This window comes from Melospiza melodia, chromosome 13, assembly GCF_035770615.1.
Source record: "Melospiza melodia melodia isolate bMelMel2 chromosome 13, bMelMel2.pri, whole genome shotgun sequence".
Classification (NCBI taxonomy): Eukaryota; Metazoa; Chordata; class Aves; order Passeriformes; family Passerellidae; genus Melospiza; species Melospiza melodia.
In genome coordinates, this window is record NC_086206.1 from 18,092,055 (window position 1) to 18,119,490 (window position 27,436).

Sequence of the window (27,436 nt, forward strand, 5' to 3'; positions counted from 1 at the left end):
AGCGGGGCGGGGCTGCGGGCGGGGAGCCCTGTGATTGGATGGACGGGGCCCGGCGCGGGGTCTGATTGGTCGGTTCGAAAGGCGGGCGCGGGAGCGGCGTGAGACGGCCGGGCCGGGGCAGATCCGGTCCGGTTGGTTGGTGACCCGTCTGCGCGGCCGTGGCCGCTGTGCGAGGGCCCCGGACAGACAGCATCGGGCCGGACAGACAGCAACAGCAATAGCAACATCCCTCTGCTCGCACCAGGCCTCGGTCAGTAAGGGAGACTGCTAAGGGCGTGACGAGACTTGGTCTGTTCGTCTTGAAGAGCGGGAGACTGAGCGGGGAACTCATGGCAGTGCGCAACTTTCTCCTGAGGGGAAGGGGAGGGGCAGGCAGTGATCTCTGATACCAGCGACAGGATCCCAGCGCATGACATGAAGCTGTCTCAGAGGAGGTTTAGACTGCATATCAGGAAAAGGTTTTAGACCGGATGTCAGGAAAAGGTTTTTCATCCAGTGGGGAGCTGGCCACTGGCACAGGCTCCTCAGGGCAGTGGTCACAGTACCAAGCCTGACAGAGCTCAAGAAGTAAACACTTCTTGACGAACGCTGGGACTCCTGGTGGAATTCCTGGGGTGTCCTGCACAGGGCTGGGAGCTGGACTCTGATCCTTCTGCATCCTTTCCAACTCAAGATATTCTATAGTTCAGTGTCTAAGTAATTTATTGCACGTATTTTAACTTGCCAATGTCTAAGTCTGTAGTAGTGCTGCCCTTAGGACTGCCATCAATGTCAGCCAGTTATGCCGAGGTGCAGCTCTGTACACCTTTGAAGGGAGCAAGTCCCCTGAGCTTGCCTGTGGCTTGGTCTTACTTTCTTTAACCTTTCAGCTTTCCAGGTGGTTCCATCATGGATGAAACTGTGGCTGAATACATCCGAAGAACTGTGCTAAAAATCCCAAAGGATGAAATCAAGATGATGCTGCAGAAATGGGGCTTTCTCTCTGAGGCACAGCTGCAGACTCTAAATTTCCAGCAGATAAAGGACAACATTTCCCAAGAAATTGTTCAACTCTGTGAGGTAAATCCTCTCCTTCAAAAAATGTCATTGACATATAGGATGCATGAGAAGCATCATGAAAAAACACTAAAACATTAATCTTTGGCCACAACACAGCCTCAAATGGCACTTTGTAGTTTGGAAAATGTAAAGCTGAGCTTGTAACACCATTGGTTTTGTCTGATCTGTAGGAGTGTAGAACAGTCCTATACTAAGTATTCAAAAATATCTTTTAGCTCCAAGTTGCATATGGTAGATAAAAGCTCAGTATGTTAAACCTTTAAAAAATGGGTGTGTTGCTAAATTGTAAAATAAAGGTATTGATTGAGATATCTACTCATTGCAAACTCCTGATTTAAAGCTATTTAGTATAGGTAATGATATCACTAGTTTATATCTTTTAGACTTTTAATTTTTTTAACTTTCCTTGGCCAGAATTACTTCAATTCAGCATGCTGTAAGCAAAAAATTATATTATCTAACTCTGAATTTAGTGTACCAGAAGTCTTTAATATCATAACCCAGATAAATGCAGTTATTACTGCTACATCTTGAATTCTGTAACTTTTGGTATGATTCCCTTGAATTTCATACTCAAAAATTGCTTACCTGGAGTGTAAATCAAACTACAGGAAAGAAACTCTTCAGTTATTCTCATAAGATGGCAAATGCCATATTTTAAAATAGCATTTTTTTCTGAAATACTTGTATCTGTAACAAATTGTGTCATGCAGTTTCTTAAAAATCCTTTCATGCTATAGAGCATAAATAAGCAATAACCAGTATGTTACAGCTCCTGACAGTGAAATACCAGTCACTGATGCATTATCATAAATACCTATTAACTTTCTTTCTAATTGCTTGTACATCACACTGTAAGGATTACATTCCTCTTGCTGCTTCTGCAGAGGAACATTTAAACCTTGCTGAAATAGTTTTCATTATTGATTTCTCACAACTTGGGACCAGGTGTGGTGCCTTTGAAGAGAGTGTGTGTGCTGTGGGCTTCAGTGCAATGTCCTTTAAAGTACCAATACTGAGATTATTTTTCACTTGATTAACAGTGTGATTGGGCTTTCCAGACCTGTAGTTCATCATGCACTCTTGTTCTTTCTAGGAAAATTCTGCAGACATCAAGCAAGCAGCAGTTCTAGACATAATTTGTAAGTATGAAGTGAATTAAAATGATATTTATTTTTTTGAGTAAGTTGAGAATGCCCTTAATTACATAGAGATGATCCTTGTGGGGTACAGATGCATTTGAGGTAAGCACATCACATTTTAGATGAATCTTATTGGATGTGGCCTCTTTTACAAAAAGCTCAAGATAACAAAAGTATATAACTCCTAACTCCAATATCAATTCACAACTTGTTTATACAATAGTTTAAATCTCAAGGGTTTTTTTAACAGTCTACATGTCTTACATTGGGCAGTTGAGGTAAAACCCTTCCTTAAACATTGAACCCCAGGGATGCCCTTTATTATCCACTCACCAATTTAGAAAAGAACTTTGTATCTCTTTAATTTAAAAAAAAAAATTTGCTTTTATGGTTGCTATGAGTGGTAGTTTAAGAATGGTAATACATTATATTGCATTATCAGAAGTCATATTTTTTAAAGTAACCTGTCTATAAAAGTATTGTAAAATTCTTTCTTCCTTTAATCCCTGTTTGATAATACATTATGTTATTGAACAATTCCTATTTTTCCTAGACAACCACATCTACCAAAACAAAAGAATGTGGAGTGTTTACCAGATGAAAAAGTCAGGTAAGATGTCTTTCCTTGCTGTAATCCCACAATTCTCAGCAACTTAGTGCTATGCTGCTTCATATCCTACATTTTAACCACTATCCTACATTTTCATGTAGCTTCATTTAGATTTTTTCTGTAGAGAGATTTTTAATATTTTACTGCAGCCTAGTATGTATTTTTCAATGGAGATTACATTTAATGTTTTTAGAATACTTTCCATTAACTTCTCAAGCAATTATTGCACATTAGTAATTACAACATTAATCTTTTCTCTGTATAACAATAACATGGGTCAGAATTAAAATACAGCTTTTTGTATAAGGTTATGCAACTTTATTTTTTTCTGCCTAATTTTGTTTCAGCAAAACTAAAAACATCTCTAAACTACTTGTAAACACAAATGTTATTTCTGATTGGCTTTTTTTTGTTTCATGTAACAGGAGAAGAATTGGAATATTTTGATATAACAGATTTCAAAAAAAAGTTTAAAAGAAGACTTCGGTCAGCCTTGAAAAATGTAAGAATAAATTCACTCTAAATTTGCTTCATGGCTCTGGTGTCAATATGTTGTTTTCATAACTGTTCCTCACAGTTTGAGTCAAGAATTAAATGGAATTATTCATTTGGGAATGATAGGAACTGCATGTGAAATAGGAAAAATGTATTGCATATCTGATTTAGCCACTTCACAATTGTGCTGGGAAAGAAATAAAATGCAAGTTTGTGTTAAAATGTGACTGGCTTCAAGAAAGGCACTGTATTGGTGGTTTTTTATCAAATCTTTGCCCAGTTTGCAGGAGCCTTTAGTTGCTTTAGCTCACCAGCTTCATTTGGGCAAGGGAATAGAAAATGCCTCTGGCTGATCACCTGTGTCACTCCCTGACACCCAGTGGGTTCCCACTCACAACAGGAGAGGCAACAAACCCAAATCACACTCACAGCCAATCAGCTGCAATTCACATCACTCTCATAATAAAGTTTTTCAATAGTTTGGGTTTCTGTTGTTTAGGTTTGGTTTTTTTTAAGTCAACCTACTTGAGTCAAGGTAAAAAGAAGTAAACAAGGAGCAAATCAACAAGAATAGAAAAGGGAATGTTTAGACTTTGGATTGTGTATTCTTGAGCAGTGTTAAATCTTAAATTCAGGTCTAAAATGACAAGCTGATCAAAAGTTTAGTTTCTCCAAAAATGGACATATTGGAATTATTGCCACTAGCCCTCCTTCTAAACAGACATCTTTGTGTTGTTTTCCCAAAAGAGAGATCAGTGCTTTTGTAACAAGCTATTTTCTATTTTCAACCTTCAGAAAAAAAAATGTATATTGACAGGAAGAAAAACAATAATAGAGTTTGAAAGGTAATTCTTCTTTTTATCCCATTTGTGAGGTTGTTCTTCTGTGGAAATTTTATTTAAATCCAATCCTTACGCCACTTAGTGGGTTTTTTTCTTATTCATGCAGTGGTACTAAATTATGTTTGGGTCTTGTGAACAGAGATGTTAAGAGTTAAGAAAATGTTTATGGATACCCAAATGTGTTGGTAAATCAAAACTTTTCTATTTCTCTCAGGTCACCATCACCTTTAAGGAGTATGAGGACAATGCAATCTGGATTAGAGTTGCCTGGGGAACACCACATAAAAAACCAAACCAGTACAAACCCAGCTATGTTGTGTACCACTCACAGACTCCCTATGTCTTCATTTCTTCCTCAGTGCTGAAGAGCACCTTGCCTCTGCTGTGTCAGGTACAGATTAAAACTGCTCAGACTGACTTCCCCAATCATGTAGAGCTATAAATGGGTTAGCTTTTAAGAGGATTGGTAAAGACACCTCACTTAACATAATTTGCTAAACCCCATTTTTTTTCCTCCTTAGCTCGTGATAAAAATGGGGCAAAACACAAATCTTTGGATTGGTGCATTGTGAATAAATTCAGTTTATTGAATTTAATTTCTTAACTAAGTCTCAGGCAGTATTCCATTAAATTGCCTCAGAGAAGTGGAAGAATATTAGATCAATACTTTTAACTTCAAGAACTAAGCATATGAGCTCATCAGGGAATCATTTCTGTTTATTTCTGATGATCAGCTTTGGTAGTGTTTTTCCCTCTATTTAGAAATTTCCTCAAATTTCTGTAGTTGTAATTCAAATATCTTCTGAGTCTGTTTGTTTATTTTTCAGCTGATAAGACTATGGGACTTAGCTTGTTAATACTGTGAATGCTTTTAAATATTAAAATTCTAAATTAATTTTGAGTATTAACCTGAGCTGTATAACAATCTCTGCAACGTTTTTTCAGATATGAAAATCCTAGTAAAAGGGCAGTTGCTTACCTTGGAACAAAGACATCACAATGTCTAGAGATGCTATTTTTTTACATATTACAAAGTGATGATTAAGTCTGATGTTAAAACAATTTCAATTTTTATTTGAAGGCCCTGATTGTTGCTTCCAATTACCATGACATCCGTGAAATGGAGCTTCGAAGTCATTCTTTAAACTCCCTTAAAGATATTGTGTTTAAAAGGTATAGCCAGGTGAGCCACTTCACAAGTAAATCCTAAGTCTTGCTTTTTGTTTCAGGCCTAGTTCTCACCCCTTAGCAAGGGGAAAATTCACCTTTTCCAAGAGACCATCAAGTTAAAATAATATTGAACTACTGAGGTGGACAGCCTTTCATGAAGGTAACATTGCAGTGGGGATGTAATTATTTGGTATCCCATATACTCTTTATTATTGTAATTCCTGATGGCAAAACTCAGATTAAAAACTACATGAACAATTCAGTCCTAAGCTTTTTTAGCATCCTTTCATTAGGCTGCCTAGAGCCATGAGTTGAAGGCTGTTGGAATGGGTGCTTAGTCTGCTCATCCACACAAAACTTGTAAATAGGGAAATCTTCACAAATATACTAAGACAGGCTTTTTTTTTTTTTTTTCCCAAAATTATGTTGGCTTCCAGACTTCTAGTAATGGTCAAAATTTGGAAGATCATTCTTCCAGAATGAGAAATAAAAGGAAATATATTAAAGTTCTTTTCAGCTAGAGATTCTAAAAGTAGAACTGAACTAAACCAATTTCTTCTCTCTCTCTCTCTCTCTCCATTTAGAACTTCCAAACTTGCACTCCAAAACCTCTTCAGGGAGGGAATGTAGAACCAGAAAATGGTATGTATAATTGAAATGTAAAGGCAGTTTAAATGTCATTCCTGCTAGCTTGTGAAATGATGTTGATAAAAGGAAATGTACATATGTTCATTCCCATTATGTTATCCATCCCTGGTGCCTTTATACTGGCACTGGGAGAGGTCAGTATTTCCCATGAGTGGTACTGGACATGGAAACCAAATCCACTCAATGCCCAGTATCTCACATTAGCTTGTGTTTTTCTCTTGGTAAGAACTGAAAATATAAATGGTAGAGACAACTACCTTACCCAAAAAAAGAGTGAAATGAATTCATTAAAATGATTATTTACAAATTTTCATTGGAATAATCTGATCAGCAAAACAGGATTGCAGCAACTGACAATGTTGTCTTTCTGTTTTCTTTTCCCTACTCTTTCCTCCTGCAGCAGATATAAGGATAGTTGAAGAAAACAGAAGTGAGAAAGAAAGAATCCACAGACTGAACCAGGAAGTTTTTGGTAGTGGTCCTCTACCACAACTTGAATTTGCACAATACAGGGTAGGAAAAGCAACCTATTTGATTTGGGGTTTTCTAATTTTAATGGAGTGGTAGTTAGATTAAATTTCAAACTTAAAAAATATATGGGTTTTTTTAAACTTTAGGGAGGACATTTTAAAAATTAATGAGTTAAAATTCTCTGTAACAGGCTGAAATTTGATCAGAGTTTTAGATTGTGTTTCAGTCTTTCAGACCTGTGAACTCAGCATTTTGCCCTGTTTTTGTAACAAAAGTAGATTTAGGCTAGCAATGTGTTGAAGCATAGAAATAAGGGTTATTTTAAGTACATACAAAGCTTTTCCTGTGTATGGCACCATAATTGACTTCTCAGTGATGTACAGGTTTTATTGCATGAACAGATAAATTGAAAATTCTAAGAAATACTTAATGTTTTCCAGTATTGCTGAACAAGCTGCCTCTTGCTTTCAGCAAAAAACTCTGCCACATGGTGGCACCCTCAGATTTTACTACAACACTACAACATTCCTGCAGCTGGAATCATGTTATCATTACAAACTGGAAACAGTCTAATTAAATGTTTATGTGTAATATGTAATAACATAAATAAAATATATTCATTACTTGTACTCACTGGTTAAATTTTGTGTTAACAGCTTGAGACGATGTTTAAAAGTGATCCTAAATTGGATGTTTTGGATAAAAAGGAGCCATTCAGATGTTTGGTCAAGTTTTCTAGTCCCCATCTTTTAGAATCACTGAAATCCTTGGCACCAGCAGGTAAGTGTTCCAACTCTGTAAAAAATTCCAGAGTTTTAAATATTTTTGGATGGAAATACTCTGGACAGAAATTCCAGAGTTTTAAATATTTTTGTCACCTTACATTCTGCTTGTATCTCGCATAAGGGAGCAACTTCAGAGTTGGTTTAGAAAAAGAAACACAGTAGAATAAAGATGTTACCACTTTAAAAACTTATGTCTAAACATTTTTTCCTTAGAATTACTGGTTTGTATATGGATACTCAGGCTGTGGTTTTAGTTTTAGTGGCTTTGTTTTGTGCTTCAGTTTTATTAACAGTTATTAAAGATAAGTAGTGTTTGAGTACTGCTGCAATTATGTGTCTCTCTCTCTCCCCAGGTATGGCTGATGCACCACTCTCACCACTCCTGACATGCATACCACATAAAGCTAGGAATTATTTTAAAATTAGAGAGAAAAAAGGTTTATATCCAGAAAGTTTTGTAAGCCCTTAATTTAAAACTGATTCATAGAGAAATATGCAACTCATTTATTACTGGTATTAATCTAAATCATCATAACATATTTTTAAATAAGTTATTCTTTCTTAATACCCTAAAGTTTTTTCCATATTATGGCCCTGCTTGAATTATTTTTCCACAGCTGTCCTTAACAGAAGTTAGCCTTAACTAATAAAAGCTAGTTGCAAAGTTTAAACAGAGATGATAGTTATTTTCAATTTAAATGTGATGACTGCACTCAACTGTATTTTAATATTTGTGAAGTTAATAAAGGCACAGTAATAGCTGTAGCTATTCAGTTTGCTATCATAGCTGTAGATGGCTACAGTATTCCAGTATTTCATATTTTGGACAGAGCACCTGCCCTGTCTGGGACATGGGAACAGCCCCTTTCAGATGGGTGGGGCTCCCTGGCTGCAGCTCAGGCATTTTTTTATCTAAGTACAAAAATTGTATTCTGAGACTATTCATGGGCATGAGGGGAGAATGGACTTTTGGAATGCAGATTTTTGTATTTATACAGGGACCTGCAAGCAGCTGCCAGCACCCAGCTGCCATCCAGCTTTAGGAGGGATTTATTAATTTATTAATTCACCTTCCAAATTTTCACCAAGGGCAACAGCCAGTAAGAAATACCTGAAAATCTGCCTGTTGCTATTAATGTCTTAGAAAATTTTGTCTCAGAACAATACAACGGAAGAGGCAATATTTTCTTTTGAGGAAGTTACAGGTTTTAGGATATCTCAATGTTTGATCCTTCTCAAATCCTTGCCTGCTGCCACTGGATTTTTGCTTGGGAACAAAGTTTATGGAATTGAGATGGCAACAGTCACTAATGCAAACAGCTTTGCAATGAAATTCTTTAGAGCTGGGAAACATTGGCAATTGTATAGATATTTCCTGCTTTGTTTTTTGAGACTGATTTGATCTGAAGATTCATTTAAAATGTACCAGTTTTTACTTTTAATTCTGTTATCTGGATTGTTTTGTGTACACTTGGTGTATATAGACTATCCAATATACTTTCAATATCTCAGTGTACAGAAGCAGCCATATTTCCAGAGGTTGTATGGGCATGTTTTTTGTTGTAGACTGTAAATAAATGTGTAAATTAAGTCATTTCATCAAAATTTGTTTGGCCTGACTTGAAAACAATACTTACCATATACAGATTTTTGGTTTGATTTGCAGCATCTCTATACCTCACACATGAAAATGGGTTTAGGACTATCTGCTAGTGCTATGGATTTTAGGAATTCCACCTGTGTGATTTAAATGTTGATTTGACAAAGTACTTAATGTTAGGATTGTGGAAGAATTCCAGGTTTGGTGTGATAGACATTAAGAGCTGGCTCTAACCATATTCCACCATACTTCCAGGATTCAGGTCCATTAAGATTCCAGCATGTATTTCACTCTGTGCAACTTGTTCTTCATGATGCTCTCTCCCAAATAACCTAAATGCCTGAGAGGGCAGTGATTTACCATCAGGGTAAAGTTCCCAAGTGCTCTAGAACACTGTGAGTACCTGGCCTACTGCCTCTTGTTTCTGGGAAAGGCAGCCTCCATCCCCTTTTTAGTATCTCTGATTTTCAGAGATGTTTTATCTCTAACTTCCTGTAAGCAGGGATATTCCAGGAACTACACAGCATTTCCAGGCAAGGAGGTGTGTATTTATTAATTTGTCAGGAAATGTTTGCAGCTCTGGGGTTCCTTCTTGCTGAGCAGGTGTTCCCATGGAGGAGGTGAGAAGGGGGAATGTGGAGACCAATCTTATCTTCCCCATTCCAGTTGGTCTCTTCCAGCAATTTGGAAGTTTGGGGTTGGATTAGATGATGTTTAAATGTTCCTTTCAACCCAAACGATTCTGTGCTGTCCCCAAGCAGCAGAATGGCTGCAGCTGAGGGCACGAGGGCTGCAGGAGGAGCACACATCCTGGGGCTACACCCATGGCACAGCTCTCACCCAAAGACTGGTGTGCATCTTTTCCCTTAACTTGGCCAGCTATAGGAGAAAAACCTCTGTGTGTTGTGTTGGTGATTCCAGCATCAGGAAATCATAGAATATTTTATGGGACCCACAAGGCTTCACAAGTCCAGCTCCCGGCCCTGCACAGGACACCCCAACAATCCCACCCTGTGACTGTGTTCTCCCGATGCTCCTGGAGCTGTGTCAGGCTGCTGCCGTGACATTCCCGGGGGCTCTGTTCCAGTGACGGTGCTCTGCATGAAGAACCTTTCCCTGACACCAGCCCCACCCTCCCGCCGGAGCTTCGGCCGTTCCCTCGTGTCCCGGCCCTGACCAGCGGAGAAATCGGTGCCTCCTCTCCACTTCCCGGTGCAGCACAATCACCGGAGCCCCGGAGCGGTGTGCGCCGGGCCGGGGCCGTGCCCAGGCTGCCCCTCACCGTTTGTCCCGGTGCGCCGAGCGCGCGCTTTGTGCCGCGGGAGCGCGCACGGGCCCGGCCGTACCGCTCGCAGCCGCCGCTGCGGGGCGCTGAGGGCCGGGGGCGGGGCCGCGCCACGTGCCTCATGAATATTCAGCAGCGCAGCCGCCGATTGGCCGCCGCCCCCGGAAGCGGAGCGGGGCCCGAGCAGCTGACAGCAACATGGCGGCGGCGGCCGGGCGGCGTGGCGGGGGCTTGGGGCGGCCCCCCGCGCCCGTGAGGGACGTGCCGCCCGCCGGGGAGCTGGTGCGGCCCTCGGTGACAGAGCTGTCCCAAGTGCGGACCAACATCCTGTGCACCGTGCCCGGCTGCGGGAAGGTGCTGCCCAACAGCCCGGCCCTCAACATGCACCTCAGCAAGGCGCACCCGCTGCAGGTACCGCCGTGAGGCCGGGCCGGCGCCGCTCGGCCCCTCACCGTGGCGCCGTGGCTCTGGCTGGCGCAGCGCCGTGTTCCGCCCCGGGGCCTGCGGCCGGCTCGGGACCGGGGCCGGGGGGCGGCTGCGGTGTTGGCTGTGCTGGGTTTGGTTGGTAGTGAGGGTCCGGGGCGGTGTGATTGCCCACCCCGAGAAGGACCGGGATTCTTCCCGGAGGTTCTGAGACAGTTGGGATTGTTCAGCCTGGAATGGAGGGTGTGTGGGGTGACCTCACTGAGGCCTTCTGGTCCCTGAAGGGAACTCCCAGGAAGGATGGGGACAGGAGCCTGGAGCGGCAAGACAAGGGGGACGGGTTCAAATGCAAGAGTAGGTTTAGGTCAGATATTAGGGGGAAGTTCTTCACTGTGAGGATGGGAAGGCCCTGGCACAGGTTGCCCCATCCCTGGAAGTGTCCAAGGCCAGGTTGGACGGGGCTTGGAGCAACCTAGCATTGTGGAAGGTTCCCCTGCCCATGGAGCAAGATGATGTTCAAGGTCCCCTTGCAGCCCAAACTATTCTGTGATTCCAGGTGGGAATAATGAAATGTTTCTCGTTGTCTTTTGTTTAAATTTCCTCTCGTGAAAGGCCCTTGCAGGTCCCTGTATAAATACAGAAGTGTGTATGTGAATGGGCTGGCCAGTTGTGTTGAGGATTCCTCTAAAATTACTTACAGAAAATAACCAATTTTGCACATTTTTGTAAACATACCACAGGCAGTTAGGAGTTCTTTGGGACACAGCTTCTGTTGTTTTACTTGCTTATCACCAATCTTTCTGCAGTAAGACTTTAAAGCCCCACTTGTGAGGTGCTGTGCAAACATGCAGCATTTCCTAACCTTATCAGCTGGCAAACCATCTCCATCCCAACGCCGAGGGCTGTTATGCTGGGGTTTTGTTTGTTTTTTTTTTTAAATGTCTGAGCTAAAAAAACCCCAGCAAAACAGATGGATGCCATTTTGGAAACAAGCCCTCATTTCCATAATACTCCTGAGCTAAGCATGTGCTGGGGGGGAGGAGAAGCACAGTTCAGCAGGCACACATTGAGAGTGGGCCTTTTGGAAAGATATCCTTGCTTTTCCCAAAATTGTAATGCCAAGTGTGCAAGGACAAATTGTATTCCTGGAAAACTTCGAGTGCAGCATTCATAGCTGCATTCTGAAAGTGCAGCCTCAGTGGGGGAACAGTGAACATCCCTGTTCTGTGAAATGGCTGCAGAGTCAAGCGTGGGTCACACGTGCCCCTTTGGTGAGGGACAAAAGGAAATCGTGTCAAGTGTACCAGCTGTCTTGTGTCTCTATGGGATGTTTTCATTTCATTTCCTATACCAACCAACAGCTTCACTGTGTGTTATGTGTTAGATCTCCCATGTCTGTGTGTGGGGAGGTACAGCAGAAGTTCCAAGTGTTCTTTAAGGTCAGCAAAGTCATTTTGGTTGTGAGCTGATGCTCTGAGCGTGCAGTGCAGCTGGTGGGTTACATAACTCAGGCTATGATGGGTGAGCAAATGCTGCTTTCTCACCCAGCTTGCTGTTAGCCACCACTGCTTGTAGAATTAGAGCAACTCCATACACCTAATTACTGAAGCTGGGGATAGTTACTGAAGCTGGGGATTGGAGTAAGTACTGAAATGTGGATGAATGCAGACTTTCAGAAACTTCTTGACTTGTTTCAAGGGCATTGTAATTGAGACTAAAATGTTGTTGAGGTTTAAGGGAGACAAAATATTTTAATATTGGTATTCCCTATTAAGAGGTAGCTGATTTCCCAGATAAAAAATATTTAGTAGATTGCATTTATTAGTGAAATATTAAAATAATGAAGAGGCAACTTGGCAAATGAGATGGTATGGTGCTATTGAGGAAGGAGAGAACACTCCTGAGGAAAAGGGAGGATGACTTGATTAATTTTCATTAATAAAAGTAGCACCAGTAGGATGTTTTTATACCAAAACCCAAGAGGGATTGCAGTGGCAAAGGAAGGACATTTACAAAGAGAGTGCCCTGTAAAAGCAGAGTCAAGTGCAGCAGTACCAGGTTTTAGTCTTGTGAAGTGATAACAAACAGTTTGATCAGCTCTGGTTTGTAACAGAAATAACCTGAGGTGGGAAACACTTGCAAAATAATTTGGTCATACACGAATGAGCATTTAGGGTAAAGCTGCTGTGAAAAGGGCAATCCTAAAATATGGCAGAGGGATATTCTGTGTCAGCACTGTAGGGTAAGAATCTGGTTCAAGTAAGTTTAAATGAACTGGGAGATGTGTAGAAAATAACTGCTAAGGGTGATTAATGGCAAGTGTTTCTGACAAAGGGAAATTAGAAAAAATTGGCTTGTTTTGCCTAGCAAAGAAGATATGAAGTGTTGATACATATTTTTTTTTTGACTCTTTGACAGAGGATAAGCTAATTAAAAAAATGAGAGCAGTGGATATAAACTTGAATTTTTTATTTTAATTCTTTGGTCTTTTGGCTATATTATTTTATGGGAAGAAGGGAAACTACATGTATGTAGTTTAAAATGAAGCTAGAAGAGTTCATGTAAAGGAGAAGATTCTGTGGATTCCTGTGATAACTGGGAGCTGTAGTCAGTGTGAGCTGGAAGGGGAGCACCCTTGGGGTGAGTTACTCAGATACTGCACTGCCACAGTGGTTGTTATCATAAGAATAAATGCACTTCTCTCCCTGTCCTATTTCGTAAAGAAATGACTGAACTGCTGCAAAACCCCCATGTTTTAAATAGTTGACTACAGTCTACTGCAGCATCATTTCAGATTAATCCTTTGGAGTAAGCCTTTCTGGGCAGGAGAGTGAGACGTCACTAAGTTCACCTTGACCCAGTCTGCAGCAGGGACTGTTCATTCCTGCCTTCCCAGCTGGTGTCACAAGCCATGGCAGTGTTCCTTACACTGCAAGTGTCTGCACTGGGAGAAGTTCATTGCACCAATATCTACCAATAATTGTGGTGCCTGGATGTTGTAGAAACATGGGACATAAAATCAGATGGGTAAGGAAGGAAGCTGTGAGAATGTCTGAAACAGGACTGGCCAGGTGGGCTTTGAGAAGATGCAGAATTAACCATTTACAGCCACAAGGACTTGGGAAAGGTCAAAGCAGGATTACTGACCATAAACAATATCTAATATGTGTAGAGTATGTCTCAGCTTGTCACAACTAAAGTGTTGTGGTCTCTGCCACCAAAGGCTGTGTTCCAGCTGTTAAAAAGGCATTTTACTGGTGTCTGTAAAGCTTTTAAACACTTGGTGTTATTCTATACCTTAGTCTTTCAGTCATTTGAAATAACCTGACTGAGGTTTACCTGTGAAGTGGCTGAACATGTTTCCCATATTGCCCTGTCAGTTGTTGGGTTGTGATGTTAAATATAACACATTTAATAACTTTATTTAGGAATAAGTAACTCCAATTGCCAGTTACTCAGCATGTTGGTATCATCTGCAGTGGGAGAAGCCAAGCATAGCTTTGACTTAAAGGCAGATCTTTTTTCCTGAGGACTTTGACATGTGATGAAAGTGTTCTGTGTAAAGTCAGGGTTAAAAAGTGGAATTAGGGCTGGAGCAGCTAGATTTCTTTGTGTCATGTTCCTGTTTAGGGCAGTGGCTCTAGGAGGTACAACAATAGTCACAGTGATGATTCAGCAGAGATAGAACAGGCCTGTTTGTGAATGGGCTGTCCACAGGGAAAACTGCTGTACAAGGTGCTTAGAAGGTAAAAATGTTACATGAAAACTCCCTTTTTAGAGACTTATTCCGGGTTTTCTTGATATGGCAGGTGATCATTTTGATCAAGAGGCTTTAAACGTTGCTTGTTTGAGTGTGATATGTCATTGATAAAAATGAACTTGTGACAATGGCAGCAAGTAGCAGTGTCGTGTGGAAATACAACTGAAATGTTGCTTGAAGGGATTACATTTTACTGATCATTTTATCTTAAGAGGTGATTTGAGGGAATACAAAATCATTGAAATATCCCAGCATCCTGAGGTGTAAATGGACTTCAGAAACAAGGCATGGGTGGCTGAGGACAGCACTGTTGGGTTGTGAGTAACTGCAGCTGGGTAAGGTGGGGGTGTGGGCAGTGAAGCCCTTTGGGCCCTGGCACTGAGGTGCACACTTGGTTTGCCTCACACTGGGAGGGCTGTTGTGCTTTGTGCATTCTCTGTGTTTGGTGTAATTGTGTACACAGCACCAGCTGGAGATCTGCCCACAGAGGTAGTTAGGGAGTGCCTGGTGTGAAATCAGCCTTCCATTACTGACTGTGCTCACTGTCCTCCTGCTAAGGAAAATCAGGTGCAGAGTTCAAGCAGGGCATGGTCCCATTTCTTCCCTGAAAAATCATCTTAGGGATGCCACCATGGACTGCACTAACTGCCTCTGGGGACTGTGTTTGGCCCCAGTTCAGCCTCAGCATGGAAGGACACTCATAGCTACTCTGAGCATCAGATTTTAAATAGTTCACTTTTAATTTTTTGCTTAGACACAGATGCCTGATGCTTCCACTGAGACCATTTCAGCTAGGGTATGTCTTGAGGTATATGACTTGTCTGGTTTCCATGCCAGCATCCTCAGCAGGAAGGGATTCTATGTGGTTGAACAATCTGGACAATTCCACTAGGATGTCCTTCTCATATGTACTTTTGTGATCCTCTTTGAGCAAGTTGTGTTGTTTTCTTCTATGTACAAGTGAGGGTCAGTGAGACAGCTCACATGGATGCCTGGATAGATTGGTCACTCAGTGTTTGGAGGGTCAGAATTACCATACCACTTGTTTCATAGACTTTAATGAGATTTGGTTCATGATATAAATTAAGTGGCAGAGCATACTTGGCATTTTTCTTTTTTTTTTTTTTTTACAAGTAAACTCTAAAAAGTGCAAACAGAATTCCAGCATCAAGGAAGTTGTGTTTCAGTGACTGATCTTAATGGAGCTTCACATTCTGTGCTGCTAACAAGTAAAACCACATTGAATCAGCAGTCTAGGGTAGTATCTGTATGGCCAAATTTTTTTTTTGCTGAAATAACAGGAAACATGGGGCAGGGAGTGTCTTGGTAAAAGTACAGTACCACTGCTCCATAGAACTTGTTGTAATTGCACCTGGTAATTTTGATGGGATATTTGCAAAGTGGCATCCACACAGGGCAAAAATTCCATTTGAACTTTCAAATCACATAGGAAAGTGCCTCCAACTCACTGAGATGTGTAAACTCAATGAGCCATAGTTGGTGGGTATTCTGAATATTGTCTTGAATATGCAAACCTGCAGAATTGTCAACCTCTCAACTGGTTCTTTTTCAGGATGGAAAACTTAATGCACCAGTAAGGAAGGGTTTGAAAACTTCACAGAAATTCTACTGCTGTCCTATTGAAGGCTGCCCTAGAGGACCAAACAGACCATTTTCCCAATTTTCTCTTGTAAAACAGGTATTCCTGTTTCCTGAAGTATTTTCACACTGATTTAGTCCTGTCTCTACTCCAAAGAATGTGCACTTTTGCCTACAGATTCAGTACATAGCAGAAGTTAGAGAACAAGTGCACATGTGATTCATGAGTTTGCATGTTTGCATGTTTATATTTGAGGACTTGAACCTTTTGATCAGACAGATGCCAGTATGTTCTTCTAAACTAGATCAGAGCCCCTCTCCACAAATGAAATAGATGGAGAAAGATTTAAGAAGAGGGGGAAAAAATCTCAGTAGCAACTGATGAAGGTTTTAACTGTGGCTGATGCTTTTAACTGCTTTTTTCAAGTGGTCAAGGATTAAGAGCTTTTCTCTGCTTTAATACCAAAATATATTTGCTTACTAGTTAACCTGTTTAAGAAAACATCTAAGACTTGTTTCTGCATTGGTGAGCAAAAAGAGCACTGTGCTGCTCTTGGTTACCTGTGCCGAGCTGGGGTTACCTGGAGGAGCTGAGTGGCTGGCACTTGGTGCCATAGATGAAAAGAAAGAATTCTGGTATTTGCTCTGGTGTTGACCTGTATGACTTGAGATTATTTGCTCACTTGTACATCCTCAGGAGTAGGATGTAGCACAGACTTACTGCGCTCTTTGGGCAAAGTTCATCTGTAGATTTATTGGTGTCCACAGGAATCCTTCAATGGCATTAGAATGGCTAGATGATAATCTGTGTTTTTAAGATGCATGTAGCATCAGCAGATTTGCAAACTTCACGTTCTCTCTGTTGACTTCTTTAAATTTATTTGTAGTAATACTTTAAAAAAATAATTAATGCTACACTTCAGTGCTACTTAGCAACTAAAAAATTGCCGATATTTTCTTCCCTAACCGTGATTTTCTTCTTTTAATCTTCACTGAATGCTAATGTTTACTTTCCCTTGTGTATTCTAGCACTTTATGAAAATGCATGCTGAAAAGAAGCACAAATGTGATAAATGTAGTAACTCCTATGGCACAGAGTGGTACTTGAAACGGCACATAGAGGTCTGTGGCAAGACTTTCCAGTGTACTTGTGGGTGCCCTTATGCCAGCAGAACAGCATTACTGTCTCACATTTACAGAACTGGCCATGAAATCCCTGCAGAACACAGGTAAAAGTGAAGCAGTGAAAAAATGATAATTCATCACCAAGTCCTGTGTGTCTCATGTGCTGCCTTTTTGTCTCCTTTCTGTTGATTAAATAGGAAATTAGGACATGTTGTTTTAGCAGTTTGCAGTTTCTTTGTTGCTTTTAGGAGTTTCTGTTTTGTGGAAGGCAGTGGTGGTCATCTAATCAGTAAGATCTTGTTTCCCTACAGAGAAAACAAAAAGTACTGATGACCCTGCAGCGCTTGGCATAAATGGTGGTGGTTCTTGTTGCATCTGCTTTTCCAGTTCTGTGAGAGTAGACATGATTTGGAGATATTTATAGCTGGTAACTGAGGTGTGGAATGCAGTTCAGGTTACTTTCTTGTACAGTCTAGTCATTGTTGGAATTGTTGGTGGATGTATTTTTTACCACCTATGCTTAGATTTATAGTTTCAGTATGTCCATATATTTCATAAAGGTCAATCTACTTTTTGAAGCCTAGCCTGTCTTTGAGGTTCAGCTGCTTCAAAATTTAAGTTTTGTGTGAAAAATTGCTATTTTTTATCTTCCATTTCCATGAGAGACCATTACCTGTACACATATTGTAAGAGCTCTGTCCCTTCAAGCCTCAGTCTGAGTCAGTGTCACAATAACACATTAAAAGTCTTCAAATCAGTGTGCTTAATGTGAGAGGGGAAGACGCCATCTAAACTTGCACATCCATTTGGAAATAGGTCTCCATAAGGGGTAGTATTTATTCTTATTTAAAATGAGAGAGTGAGGAATGACATTTAGCAAAATTGAACTTCATGGAGTCTTTTTATGTTTTAATCTGGATTAATTGTCTTCTCGTGTCCAACCTCATCTGTGACTTCAGTTGGTATTTTCAATGCAGTGACTCAAAAAAATGGAAGGCAGATGTTCTGTGTTGGAAAGAAGTATAAATTATTGATCTCATGTTCACAGGGATCCTCCTAGTAAGAAAAGGAAAATGGAGTCCTCTGTTCATAATCAGCAGTTGGCAGAGAAGGCAAACGAAGCATTCAGCAATACCCACAGTACTGCTCCTGGCACTCAGGAATTGGAGTCCTCTGAAGTGAAAGTAGCAGCCTCTCTTGAAGGCTCCTGCAGTTCTAACTTCACAAACCAAATGCAGCCAAAATGTGCACCAAAGATGCTTTTACCCAAGCCCAAGGTGGCTTTGGTTAAACTTCCAGTGATGCAGGTTGCTCACTTGCCTGTGTATGTATCTGCAACAGACTCTTCTGTCAAACCTGCTGTAGTGGCTGTTGATAATCAAGGTTCTGTTGTAAGTACTGTTCATTTATTGCCTCAGTCTATAGGAATCCTGATTCCAGCCCTGGAGGCAGAAACACTTGTATTTAAAGACACTATGCCTGTTTCAAAGGTGACAGCTTCTGGTGATCGGGAACCAGTAAGTACTGGTGTACAAGTTGAATTGGACAAGGTGACATCAAATAACCCAGGACAAGAGCTGGGGAATGTTTGTCACAAGAACAAAATTTCTTCAATAAATATACAGACTGACTTATCTTACATCTCCCAGAGCTTTGTACCAGCTGCAGCCTGGACTCCCAATTCTTCTGTGTCCTCTTGTTCTCAGACAGATCTGTCATTCAGTTCCCAGATCTCATTGCCCATCAGTGTGCAGACACAGACACTGCTGCCTGCTTCCAAGCTGACTTCATCCATAGCTGCTCAGACTGATGCTTTCAGCCAGGGCTGTTTTCCAACGTGTGGCATTTCCAGAGAGACTCAAACCAGCAGGACACAGGACTGTATTGATGGAAGGGTACAGATGGACCAGGCTGTAATGTGCAGTGACATTTTTGACAACGTTCCTTCATCATACAATGTTTCTACTCACATTGAACTTCCAGAAAACAATTTAATACCTGCAAATATAGATCAAACCTTGCTGCAAAGAAGTAGTTGCAAGACCCTGAATCAGGATACGGTTAAGTCTGAATCCCTTATCAGCTTCAACACACAGACTAATATACTTCCATCTCAAAATACAACAGATAATCAAACCCAGACAATGGACCTGCTAAGTGATCTGGAAAACATTTTTTCAGGAAACATGTCTGGCCAGACCCTGGATAATCGTGGCCTTTTGTCTGAGACGAGTTCTAATGCTGACACACATCTTCCACCTGCTCCATCACAGAGCACAGGGATAGACTTCGACATTGAAGAGTTCTTTTCAGCATCCAACATCCAAACTCAGACTGAAGAGAGCGAGCTTGGTACCCTGAACTCTGAGCCAGTTTTGGAGTCACTGGACATTGAAACTCAGACTGATTTCTTATTTTCAGATAGTGCCACTCAATCCTATAACTGCCGAGGCAATTCTAACTTCTTAGGTTTGGAGATGTTTGATACACAGACACAGACAGACTTGAATTTCTTTTTGGACAGTACTACCCATCTGCCTTTAGGAAGTATTCTGAAACAGTCCAGTTTCTCAATGAGCACTGACTCATCTGATACAGAAACCCAGACAGAAGTATATATGGCTACTAAAAACACACCTGCTCAGAATATTGAAAGCAAAGTCCAGCTCAGCAGTGCTGAGACCCAGACTATGGATAGCTGCTTTGAGAATCTGGGGAGTTTATTCCTTACCAGCAATGAAACACAGACAGCAATGGATGACTTCCTTCTGGCTGACTTAGCCTGGAATACAATGGAGTCCCAGTTCAGTTCAGTAGAAACACAGACCTGTGAAGAGCTGTGCTCCTTGTTCCAGAGCTCTGACAAGCCCAGCCACTGAGTGCTACATAATAGAACTGTTTCTTGTGCTTTGAATTTAACTTATTGGGGTGGGAGAGATGGCTTTACCAAGTGATCCACTTTCATTATTGAATGTACTTGTCACGAGCAGTTGACCTAAGAGACTTTTCATGCTGAAGGTACTCTATTGAATATGTAACTTTACATAACTATGTGTGTATAAATAGAGGGGAAAGGGGGGGGCTGTAACATGTTAATGTACATTTGAACCTTAAAAAATTATGTGGTGCCTATGTTTTTTCCTCAAACTTCTTTACGAACCTGTTACTGCTTTCATCTAAGTGGAAGAACTTTTAAAGTTGTTCTCTATATCTCTCTCTCTATTCCTGGCTTCCATGCAGGGTTCCAATGTGCTGGACCAAAACCCTGAGCTGTTCAGCTGAGATGCTTCCCTGAACTTACGGGGGAGGATTCTATTAGTGTAAGCTACTTCTGTTTACTTTTTTTAGTAGCTTGTACTTTAAATCCGGCATGAACATAATCAGCCCTATTGTCTTCTTTTACTTTATGCCTTCACAGCTCTTTCTCCTGCATAAGCTGACATTTTCCAAATACCTGTCCAACACACTAGACACATAGAGATTCTTGAATTGTTGAAAATATTTATTATTAAACAAGTGTGTAGAAAGCAGTATTTTTTTTTTCCCTGAGTGGCACTGATGCTCTTTGAAGGGTAGGAAAAGAACTTGGAATTCGTAATTGTAGGGAAAATTAGTATGTTGTCCTTTTAGCTAGTGTAATACATGGGACTAACATTTTTTAGAGTCTTCAGAAGGGATTTGCTTAAATTATTTCTGTCTTGAAGATGCAAATGTTACAATGTGTGTGCCTCAGAGACTGGAATCATTTGGTTTTGCTGAATTCTCCTAGCTTTATTGAGATACGAGTTCAGAAATGTTACAGTGGTTTGCTACCTTAAGAGAAATCTTTAAAAATGGACAATTAAATTACTTAAAACACTCACCTTGACTTCTAGTTTTGGACTTCCTACTTCCAAAAAGAGTTGGAATCCATACAGCAGAGCTGGGAGATCAGCTCACAGAAGCCCTTCCAGAACAGCTCTATCTTGCTTTTGCACTTTGATCTGCAGCCCTCAGTTCCTGCAGCTTTCACAGTTTCCCAGAGTATAGTCAAACTCACACAAACTGATTTTTCAGAGAAGCATATGACCTCTTGGCACCTTTTTTTTAATGTTTTGGTTGCCCCTCATGCCACTGTTTGCAGTATTTTCATTTACATTAAGCCAGTTGTGAATGTATGTTGGAATTTGGCCTTAAGTAATTTTTATCTCTTACTATATCTGTGAAATGTAGGGCTCTGGTTTTGTACTGGACAGGTTTTAGTTTTACTGTAACCTTAAAGGAAAACTCTTTGTGTCAAATTCCTGAGCCTGTAACAGACTTTATTTCTCCATTGTTAGAGGAGAGGTATTGGCTGCATATTTACTGTGCAGCCCAGCAGCAAATGTATGTCCAAGCCTTAGGTTTTGAGGACTCCCTGTGCTTTGTGTGCATATTCTCAGTTCAAGGATGTGGGAGTTGAGTTACTCATCCATTGCAGCCAGCTTGTTTTTGTTGCAGATGAGCAATACCTTTCTTTTTTCCTTTTATTTTTCCTTTACGTTTTCTTAATACTCTTTATATTGCCATGGTGAGTGTCTTTACTGAAATAATCTCTTCAGATTCATCCTGAAACTCATATTTTCCTCCTGAAAACTGTGTTGCCTGTTCAATTTTTCAACATTTCTGGGTATGATTGCAGACACTTCCAGTCTGGCTGAAGAAACTGCAGATGGGAATCTTGCAGTTCCTCAGGAGAAAGTTACTCTGCTGTGGGGAATGCCCCCAGGTTTCACAATGTCTGTAGAGTTCTCATCTGAAGGGGGGGATATATTTTAAAAAGAAAGGCCTCACTTGTAATTTTGTTTCTTGTGAAGATGACTGACTCATATTTACTTGCCTACTTTGAAACTGAGATATAAGATAAAGAACAAAATTAAGTTAATTTATTCTATTGCAATATCTTTCTGGTAATGTTGCAACTTCAGATTTTAAAGTGTTTTTCCTCTCTTTCCTTCCCCTGGCTGGAATACCAGAGAATGCTTCTTCATACCCTGATTTCTGTTTTCCATGTGCAAGTTGTCTGTACTGACACGTGAAAGTGAGGCAGTCACTATAAACCTGGTTTGGGAAAAGGGTATTTTCCACAGCTGTAGAAGCTGTTCATTACCTCTGAATTTAGAAAGTCAGCCTTTACTCTGCAGGAGAAGGAATCTTGGGTGCTGAGGAGAATTACTGAAGGGTTTGAATTGTAGCCATCTGAGAGAACAACAAGGTTTAAAGTACTTGGAAACTAATTTACAAATTAGAGTGATAATTGCCATGTTACTGTGTAAGACAAAGGCCTTAGCATCAGGGACTGTCAGGAAAAGACCCAAAAGTTTGTGTGGACAAAATCTGATAATGTAATCATTACCCAGTTATTGTAGTTTTTAATTAGGAGTCTTTTTGAGCTTTGTGTATTTTATTAGAACATTCAAATTACAATCCTTTCACTCATTCTATTTGTTTAAAACAATTTGCATTTTGATTAGGTGAACACAGTACTACAACATGAAGTCATTTATGGAAAGTGCAGTATTAAGAAATTATTAAATGTCTGCACTGTCTTAGGAAAGATGAAATTAACTTCTGACCAAAATTAACTTCTTTCTTCACTAATTTGGTTCTCCATAAATTATTCATTAAAGTTATAATAAAATTATTCATTCAAAAACAGGTTTGGATCATGTACGTCTGGCATATGTCACTCAGTTTGGATTTATTAAGTACTTTTGTGAAAATGTGAGGACTGCAGCCAGACTTCATAGTTTGGTGAATCCCACAGAAAACTTCATGAAACCTTATCTGAAACACTATAGCTGAATATTACAAATTCTTCACATTTAAACAAATTTTGAAAAAGGCTGATTTTCTATTTTTGCCTTTGTTATAAAATAAACTTCAGACACAACTATTTCTGGGTAGAACTAAAATGATACTTATCTCCCTTTTTCTGCAGTTTGATTTGATTTTCAAGGCACTGTAAGTATTGGTCAGCAGTGACTTACTGTCTCACTCTTGTTTGTATCCTCTATTGCCATTAGAGCTGCTATACAGAAAGTAACATCAGATTCTCTGTAGCCTCTTAGCACAGTTTTTTATCTGAAAGTGATACTAATGTTACGTGTACTTACCCTTTGTGTTTCCTGCTTAATTCTTTTAAGCTGTGATTGCTGGATCTTGATCTGGATGCCTGTGTAACACTATTATAAAATTGAATTAGTACTTTTGTAGTTTCATTTGTGCTTTTCTTTAATATATAAAGAGTCAAACAAAAGAAACAGCAGATTTGGAGCTTGCACTCTGTGAGAACATAAGCACAAATAAGCTGAAAAATGAAAGGTCTGTCTTGTTGCCTTCCATATTTGTTTGTCAGAATGCTAAAAGTTTGTCTGACAGTAGATGTTTCCTCTTCTTACAGCTTTATTTGTGTCTATTTCTTCTAATACACCTGTAAATACTTTTTGTTGTGGGTAGGGAGGGAGTCCTCCCCAAAACTTTGTGTTGGCCTAGAAAAATTGTAGTTTTAAGTTAGAGTTTGCTAATGCTACGTATTCTTAGTTATGTGAAGCTGCTTGAGTTTAGAAAATTCTCATTTCCAAAGGATATGAATGCATTAAAAAATGTGTAAATACTTGCAGCTGTGAATTAAACAGCTGTAAAAGAAACCTTGTGAAACCTCGTTTTGTTTTGAACAACTTGATCAGTGTCTGTAACTTAATGTATGTAATTAACTCCTTAGAGATTTTTATTTCATGGCACAATACACAGGTTTTTTTCTGTTGGAAACAAGAGGCTGAATTTCCCTGTTAGTCATATGGACCCCAGTTATGTAGGAGCAAGAGAACAAAGAGTGATGGCTGCCTTCCACTGTTCTAAATCCTTATGCTGCTAAGATGTGAATTGATTTTTTGTGTACCTGGGTAGAAATGTAAGAGTTGACAGGACTGGGGGCTTAGGGGGCTAGAGGGAGTTTAATAGCCTTTTAAATGTAGGGAAATTTAGTAGAACTGATACTGAATCAACATAGGGTGCTGAACTTGCAAAAGAACATGTTCCTGAAATGGCAACTTTGAGTGAACCAAATGTGCTTGCCTTTATCATTAAGGTTGTACAGCTTCCTTTGCTTTAATATGTTTCTGACATGTGCTGATTTTTTAAACATGATCTTAATGTACCATTTGCTGTTCCAAATACATTCACACCAAACTGTTGGTAACATTCTGGGCCTTGCAAGCTTTCTCATTCCTGTTTGGTTTAAGGTGCTGCTATGCTTGTGTCCTGGTAGGATGGGCCTCCAGTAACCAGGCTGCCATTGAGAACAGGAACACTGTGAGGATTTGGCTGTTTAATGGTAGCAAACCAGTGTATGGTGCAATCATGCATCTTCTGTTTCTTTTGTTGTTGTTTTTTAAGAGTTGATGTGAATTTAAACATGTGCAAGAAGGACTTGCTGCTTAGAACAGGACTGAATTCTCTTGTTTCAAGTGCCATTGCTATGCAATGAACAGAACTCAGTGCTCAGCCCCGCAGTCAGGGTGAGGAGTGTTTGTGTTTGTGTGTGTGACTGCACTGGAAATGTAACCAGACAGCCTGAAGTGGTGGAAACGCCTCAAGGATCTGCTGGGTTAAATAACAGAAGTCCCTTTACCTGTGACCATTTTTCATATGCTGGCTTTACAGCACCTGCAACAACTAGCTGTGGAATATAACAGATGGCTTGTGGTGATGCCAGCTCTACATTTCACAACATCCAGTGCTTTACATGCTTCAAGCACCTGCATGCAGAGCTAGATTGACAGTACCTCTATCTACAGATATTTGCAAGTGCATCTCTGATAAAGCTAGGTATGAAATATGGCCATATCTCTACAGCTTAAAGACTTCAACACCTGATTACAATCTCATTTAAGTTTGTAATTATTTGCAATGAATGGGTAATAAATCTCATGTGGGTGAGTCTTTCCCAAAGTGTGTGTGAGTTAATCTCAGCAAGGCTGAGAAATGTCCTTAAAATACTTTTCTTTTCATTACTGGTGGGATTTTTTTTTTTTATTTAGTAGACAAATCTAGTTTTCAAAGTATGTTCATGTTTAATTCTTGCTATTTAAGCCAGTAAACTTGCAGTGACCAGACAAAATCAAGCATTCATTTCTTAGACCTATTTTACAAGTGACAATCCCAAAGAAGGAATGTTGTCCTAGTAACTGTGAAACTTGTAATTACATTATTGCATGCAGAGAAAACCTTGTGCCAAAATACTGTTTCATATTTCCCTCTGTTGGAAACTGAAGTGTTACACAAAGCTACTAGTAAGTTATTCACAAGTATTGAAATGTTTTGTTCACAAATGAAGCACTTATTCAGTCCTGTAAATTATACATATTTTGGAATAAAGTTAACTTCAATCATTTTTTGCCTTCTGTTTTAATGGCCATGACCTCTCCCTGCCCAGGCCTGGGTGGGGGATCCAGTGCCTCTTGGCAAGTACCACCCATTGCTCCTGAACATCTTAGTTTAGTTTACAAAATCTCTACCAACTGAAAAGCTTTCAAAACATATCCTACAATGTCAGTTCTTGATGTCTGGAGGTGCAGAAAGGTTCTCTGTCTCAAACCTCATCAGCACAAAATGTAATCTTTGCCTTTTACCTGCAGTGGAATGGGAACTTCTGCAGTTTCAGCTCTGTGGCAGATGCCTCACCTCTACAACAGACTCTCAGGACAGGGCTCCTTTGCTTTCTTCCTCAACCTTACCATCCACCCCTCCTGTAGGGGTGATTTCAGATCTCTAGTAGAAATTCACCTGCAGTATGCTGGTTGGTGTTCAAGGTATTCTATTCTAACTCTTTGTTATTTTACAATGTATTTTATTTAACTGAGAAAATATATTTTGCCACTGTAAATATTAAAAAAAAAAACAAACCCTAGAGTGGCTTGATTTGAGCATGTCTCATACTCTGTCCTGTTTCTTCCTGCACAGCTCCCATGCTTAGTGATGATCCCACCATTTTCTGTTAGTTGGAGGATATAAAATGCTGATTTTTGGTGTTACCTGTAAGTCTTGCCTGTGTGATTCAGAGGAGGTGAATGAGCAGAAGCCTCGTGGCTGAAGGTTCATCTGCAGCTTCAATCAGCTGTTCCCTCAGCTGTAGTCATGGATGGAGCATTCCCTGATGGACAGCAGGAGGCTGCTGTGTTCAGCCCCATCACAGCTTGAGGTAAGCATTTGCAAACAGCAGCATTCAGGTATTTCCAGAGGAGAAGGGGAGATATTTCTAAATGGGAAGATGTCATAAATATCTAGAAACTAAATTCCTCTTTGCAGCATTTAAAATCATGGAACAGTCAGATATGTAAGATCCTTCTGGAGTAACAGCCCTATTCCATCATAGGGATGGTTCTGCTTTAGATTAGGTTGTTGTTTTAGGCTTTTCATCATTTAGAATGGATTTGACTTATAGGCAGAAGTCAGCTATTTTGACAGACTGCACCTCTGGAAACTTTCACAAATGGTAGACAGTCGAAAAGTCAGGAAGAACTAACTTTTGATTGAGAACAGATTGAGAAGAAAGTGGCTGTTCAGAGATAGGGAAGCCCCATGTATTTTGAAACTACTTTCTTGCCTGCTGTTGCTGAGAATTTTGCTGGCAGTGAAATCGTTCCTGACTGGTTTGGGTTTAGTTCCTGAATTTCTTTCACTTGAAGAGATTTCATGCTGGCAAGCTGATTGTTTTCCATCAGAACAATGCAGTCAGAGGCTGATTTTCTTTCTGGCTGCAGGATTTGACAGTGAACCTGTCCTTTGGATGTTTGCACCTAAAACAATAGGAGAAAAATGTTGATTTAACTTTCAGGTGTTCCATCATTGCATTTCCACATTGTTGTCAACAATTCACGTGTTTTGTTCTGGCACCTTGACTGGAGGAAGCACTTCTGGCTGATCCAGCCTGTAACTTTGTTTCCTTTCCTTGAACAGAAATGGTGTTGTTCTTCAGAGAGTTAACACAAAAACAAGAAGCTGCTGTTTCCTCTGCTGGAAGAACCCAGTCTGTTCAAAGGCACATAACTTGATTAAGTTTATGATGGCTGAAGTGTTGTGTATTTGTTTCTTTGTTATTTGTTCTAGGTCCTTAATCAGCAGCTTTTCTGGCCTTCTGCTGTGGGTCTTGTAGAATAATCTGTGAGTGTAGTCTGTGTTCTTGGATCAGGTTGTAGTAAAACCTCTGTCTAATCTGACAGTTTCAAAAAACACAGCAAAACTCTTACCTGGTATGAAACACTGCAAAACAAAATAATGTTTATAGTTTTTCCTGCAGCTTTTTTTTTTTTTTTTTTTTATGTAGTCCTAAAAAACTGATTGTCTGCAATGGCTGCAATTTAAAATTAGGATAACAAACATCTTTGGCTTTACTTTCAATTG

General features: G+C 40.2%; 2 protein-coding genes across 5 annotated transcripts; both read left to right on the forward strand.

The window, feature by feature from the left end:
• The first annotated feature begins 116 nt into the window (after positions 1-116).
• On the forward strand, positions 117-8,827 carry CENPN (centromere protein N). The gene is made up of 11 exons (XM_063167572.1): positions 117-250; positions 870-1,059; positions 2,156-2,201; positions 2,755-2,811; positions 3,237-3,313; positions 4,363-4,539; positions 5,230-5,331; positions 5,903-5,960; positions 6,367-6,479; positions 7,094-7,217; positions 7,576-8,827. Exons 2-11 carry the CDS (start codon positions 889-891, stop codon positions 7,689-7,691), a joined length of 1,041 nt encoding a protein of 346 aa, XP_063023642.1. The 5' UTR covers positions 117-250; positions 870-888; the 3' UTR covers positions 7,692-8,827.
• Positions 8,828-10,356: 1,529 nt separating this feature from the next.
• On the forward strand, positions 10,357-25,425 carry ATMIN (ATM interactor). 4 transcript variants are annotated; one of them, XR_010029397.1, is made up of 6 exons: positions 10,357-10,518; positions 15,864-15,989; positions 16,919-17,118; positions 18,063-20,032; positions 20,255-20,334; positions 22,974-25,425. XR_010029397.1 is itself a non-coding variant. In XM_063168071.1 (4 exons), exons 1-4 carry the CDS (start codon positions 10,489-10,491, stop codon positions 19,891-19,893), a joined length of 2,187 nt encoding a protein of 728 aa, XP_063024141.1. In that variant the 5' UTR covers positions 10,357-10,488; the 3' UTR covers positions 19,894-25,425. The 4 variants fall into 4 exon arrangements, 1 of the variants encoding a protein (XP_063024141.1); XR_010029396.1 differs by having other exon boundaries at positions 18,063-20,334; XR_010029395.1 differs by having other exon boundaries at positions 20,255-25,425.
• Positions 25,426-27,436: the final 2,011 nt, after the last annotated feature.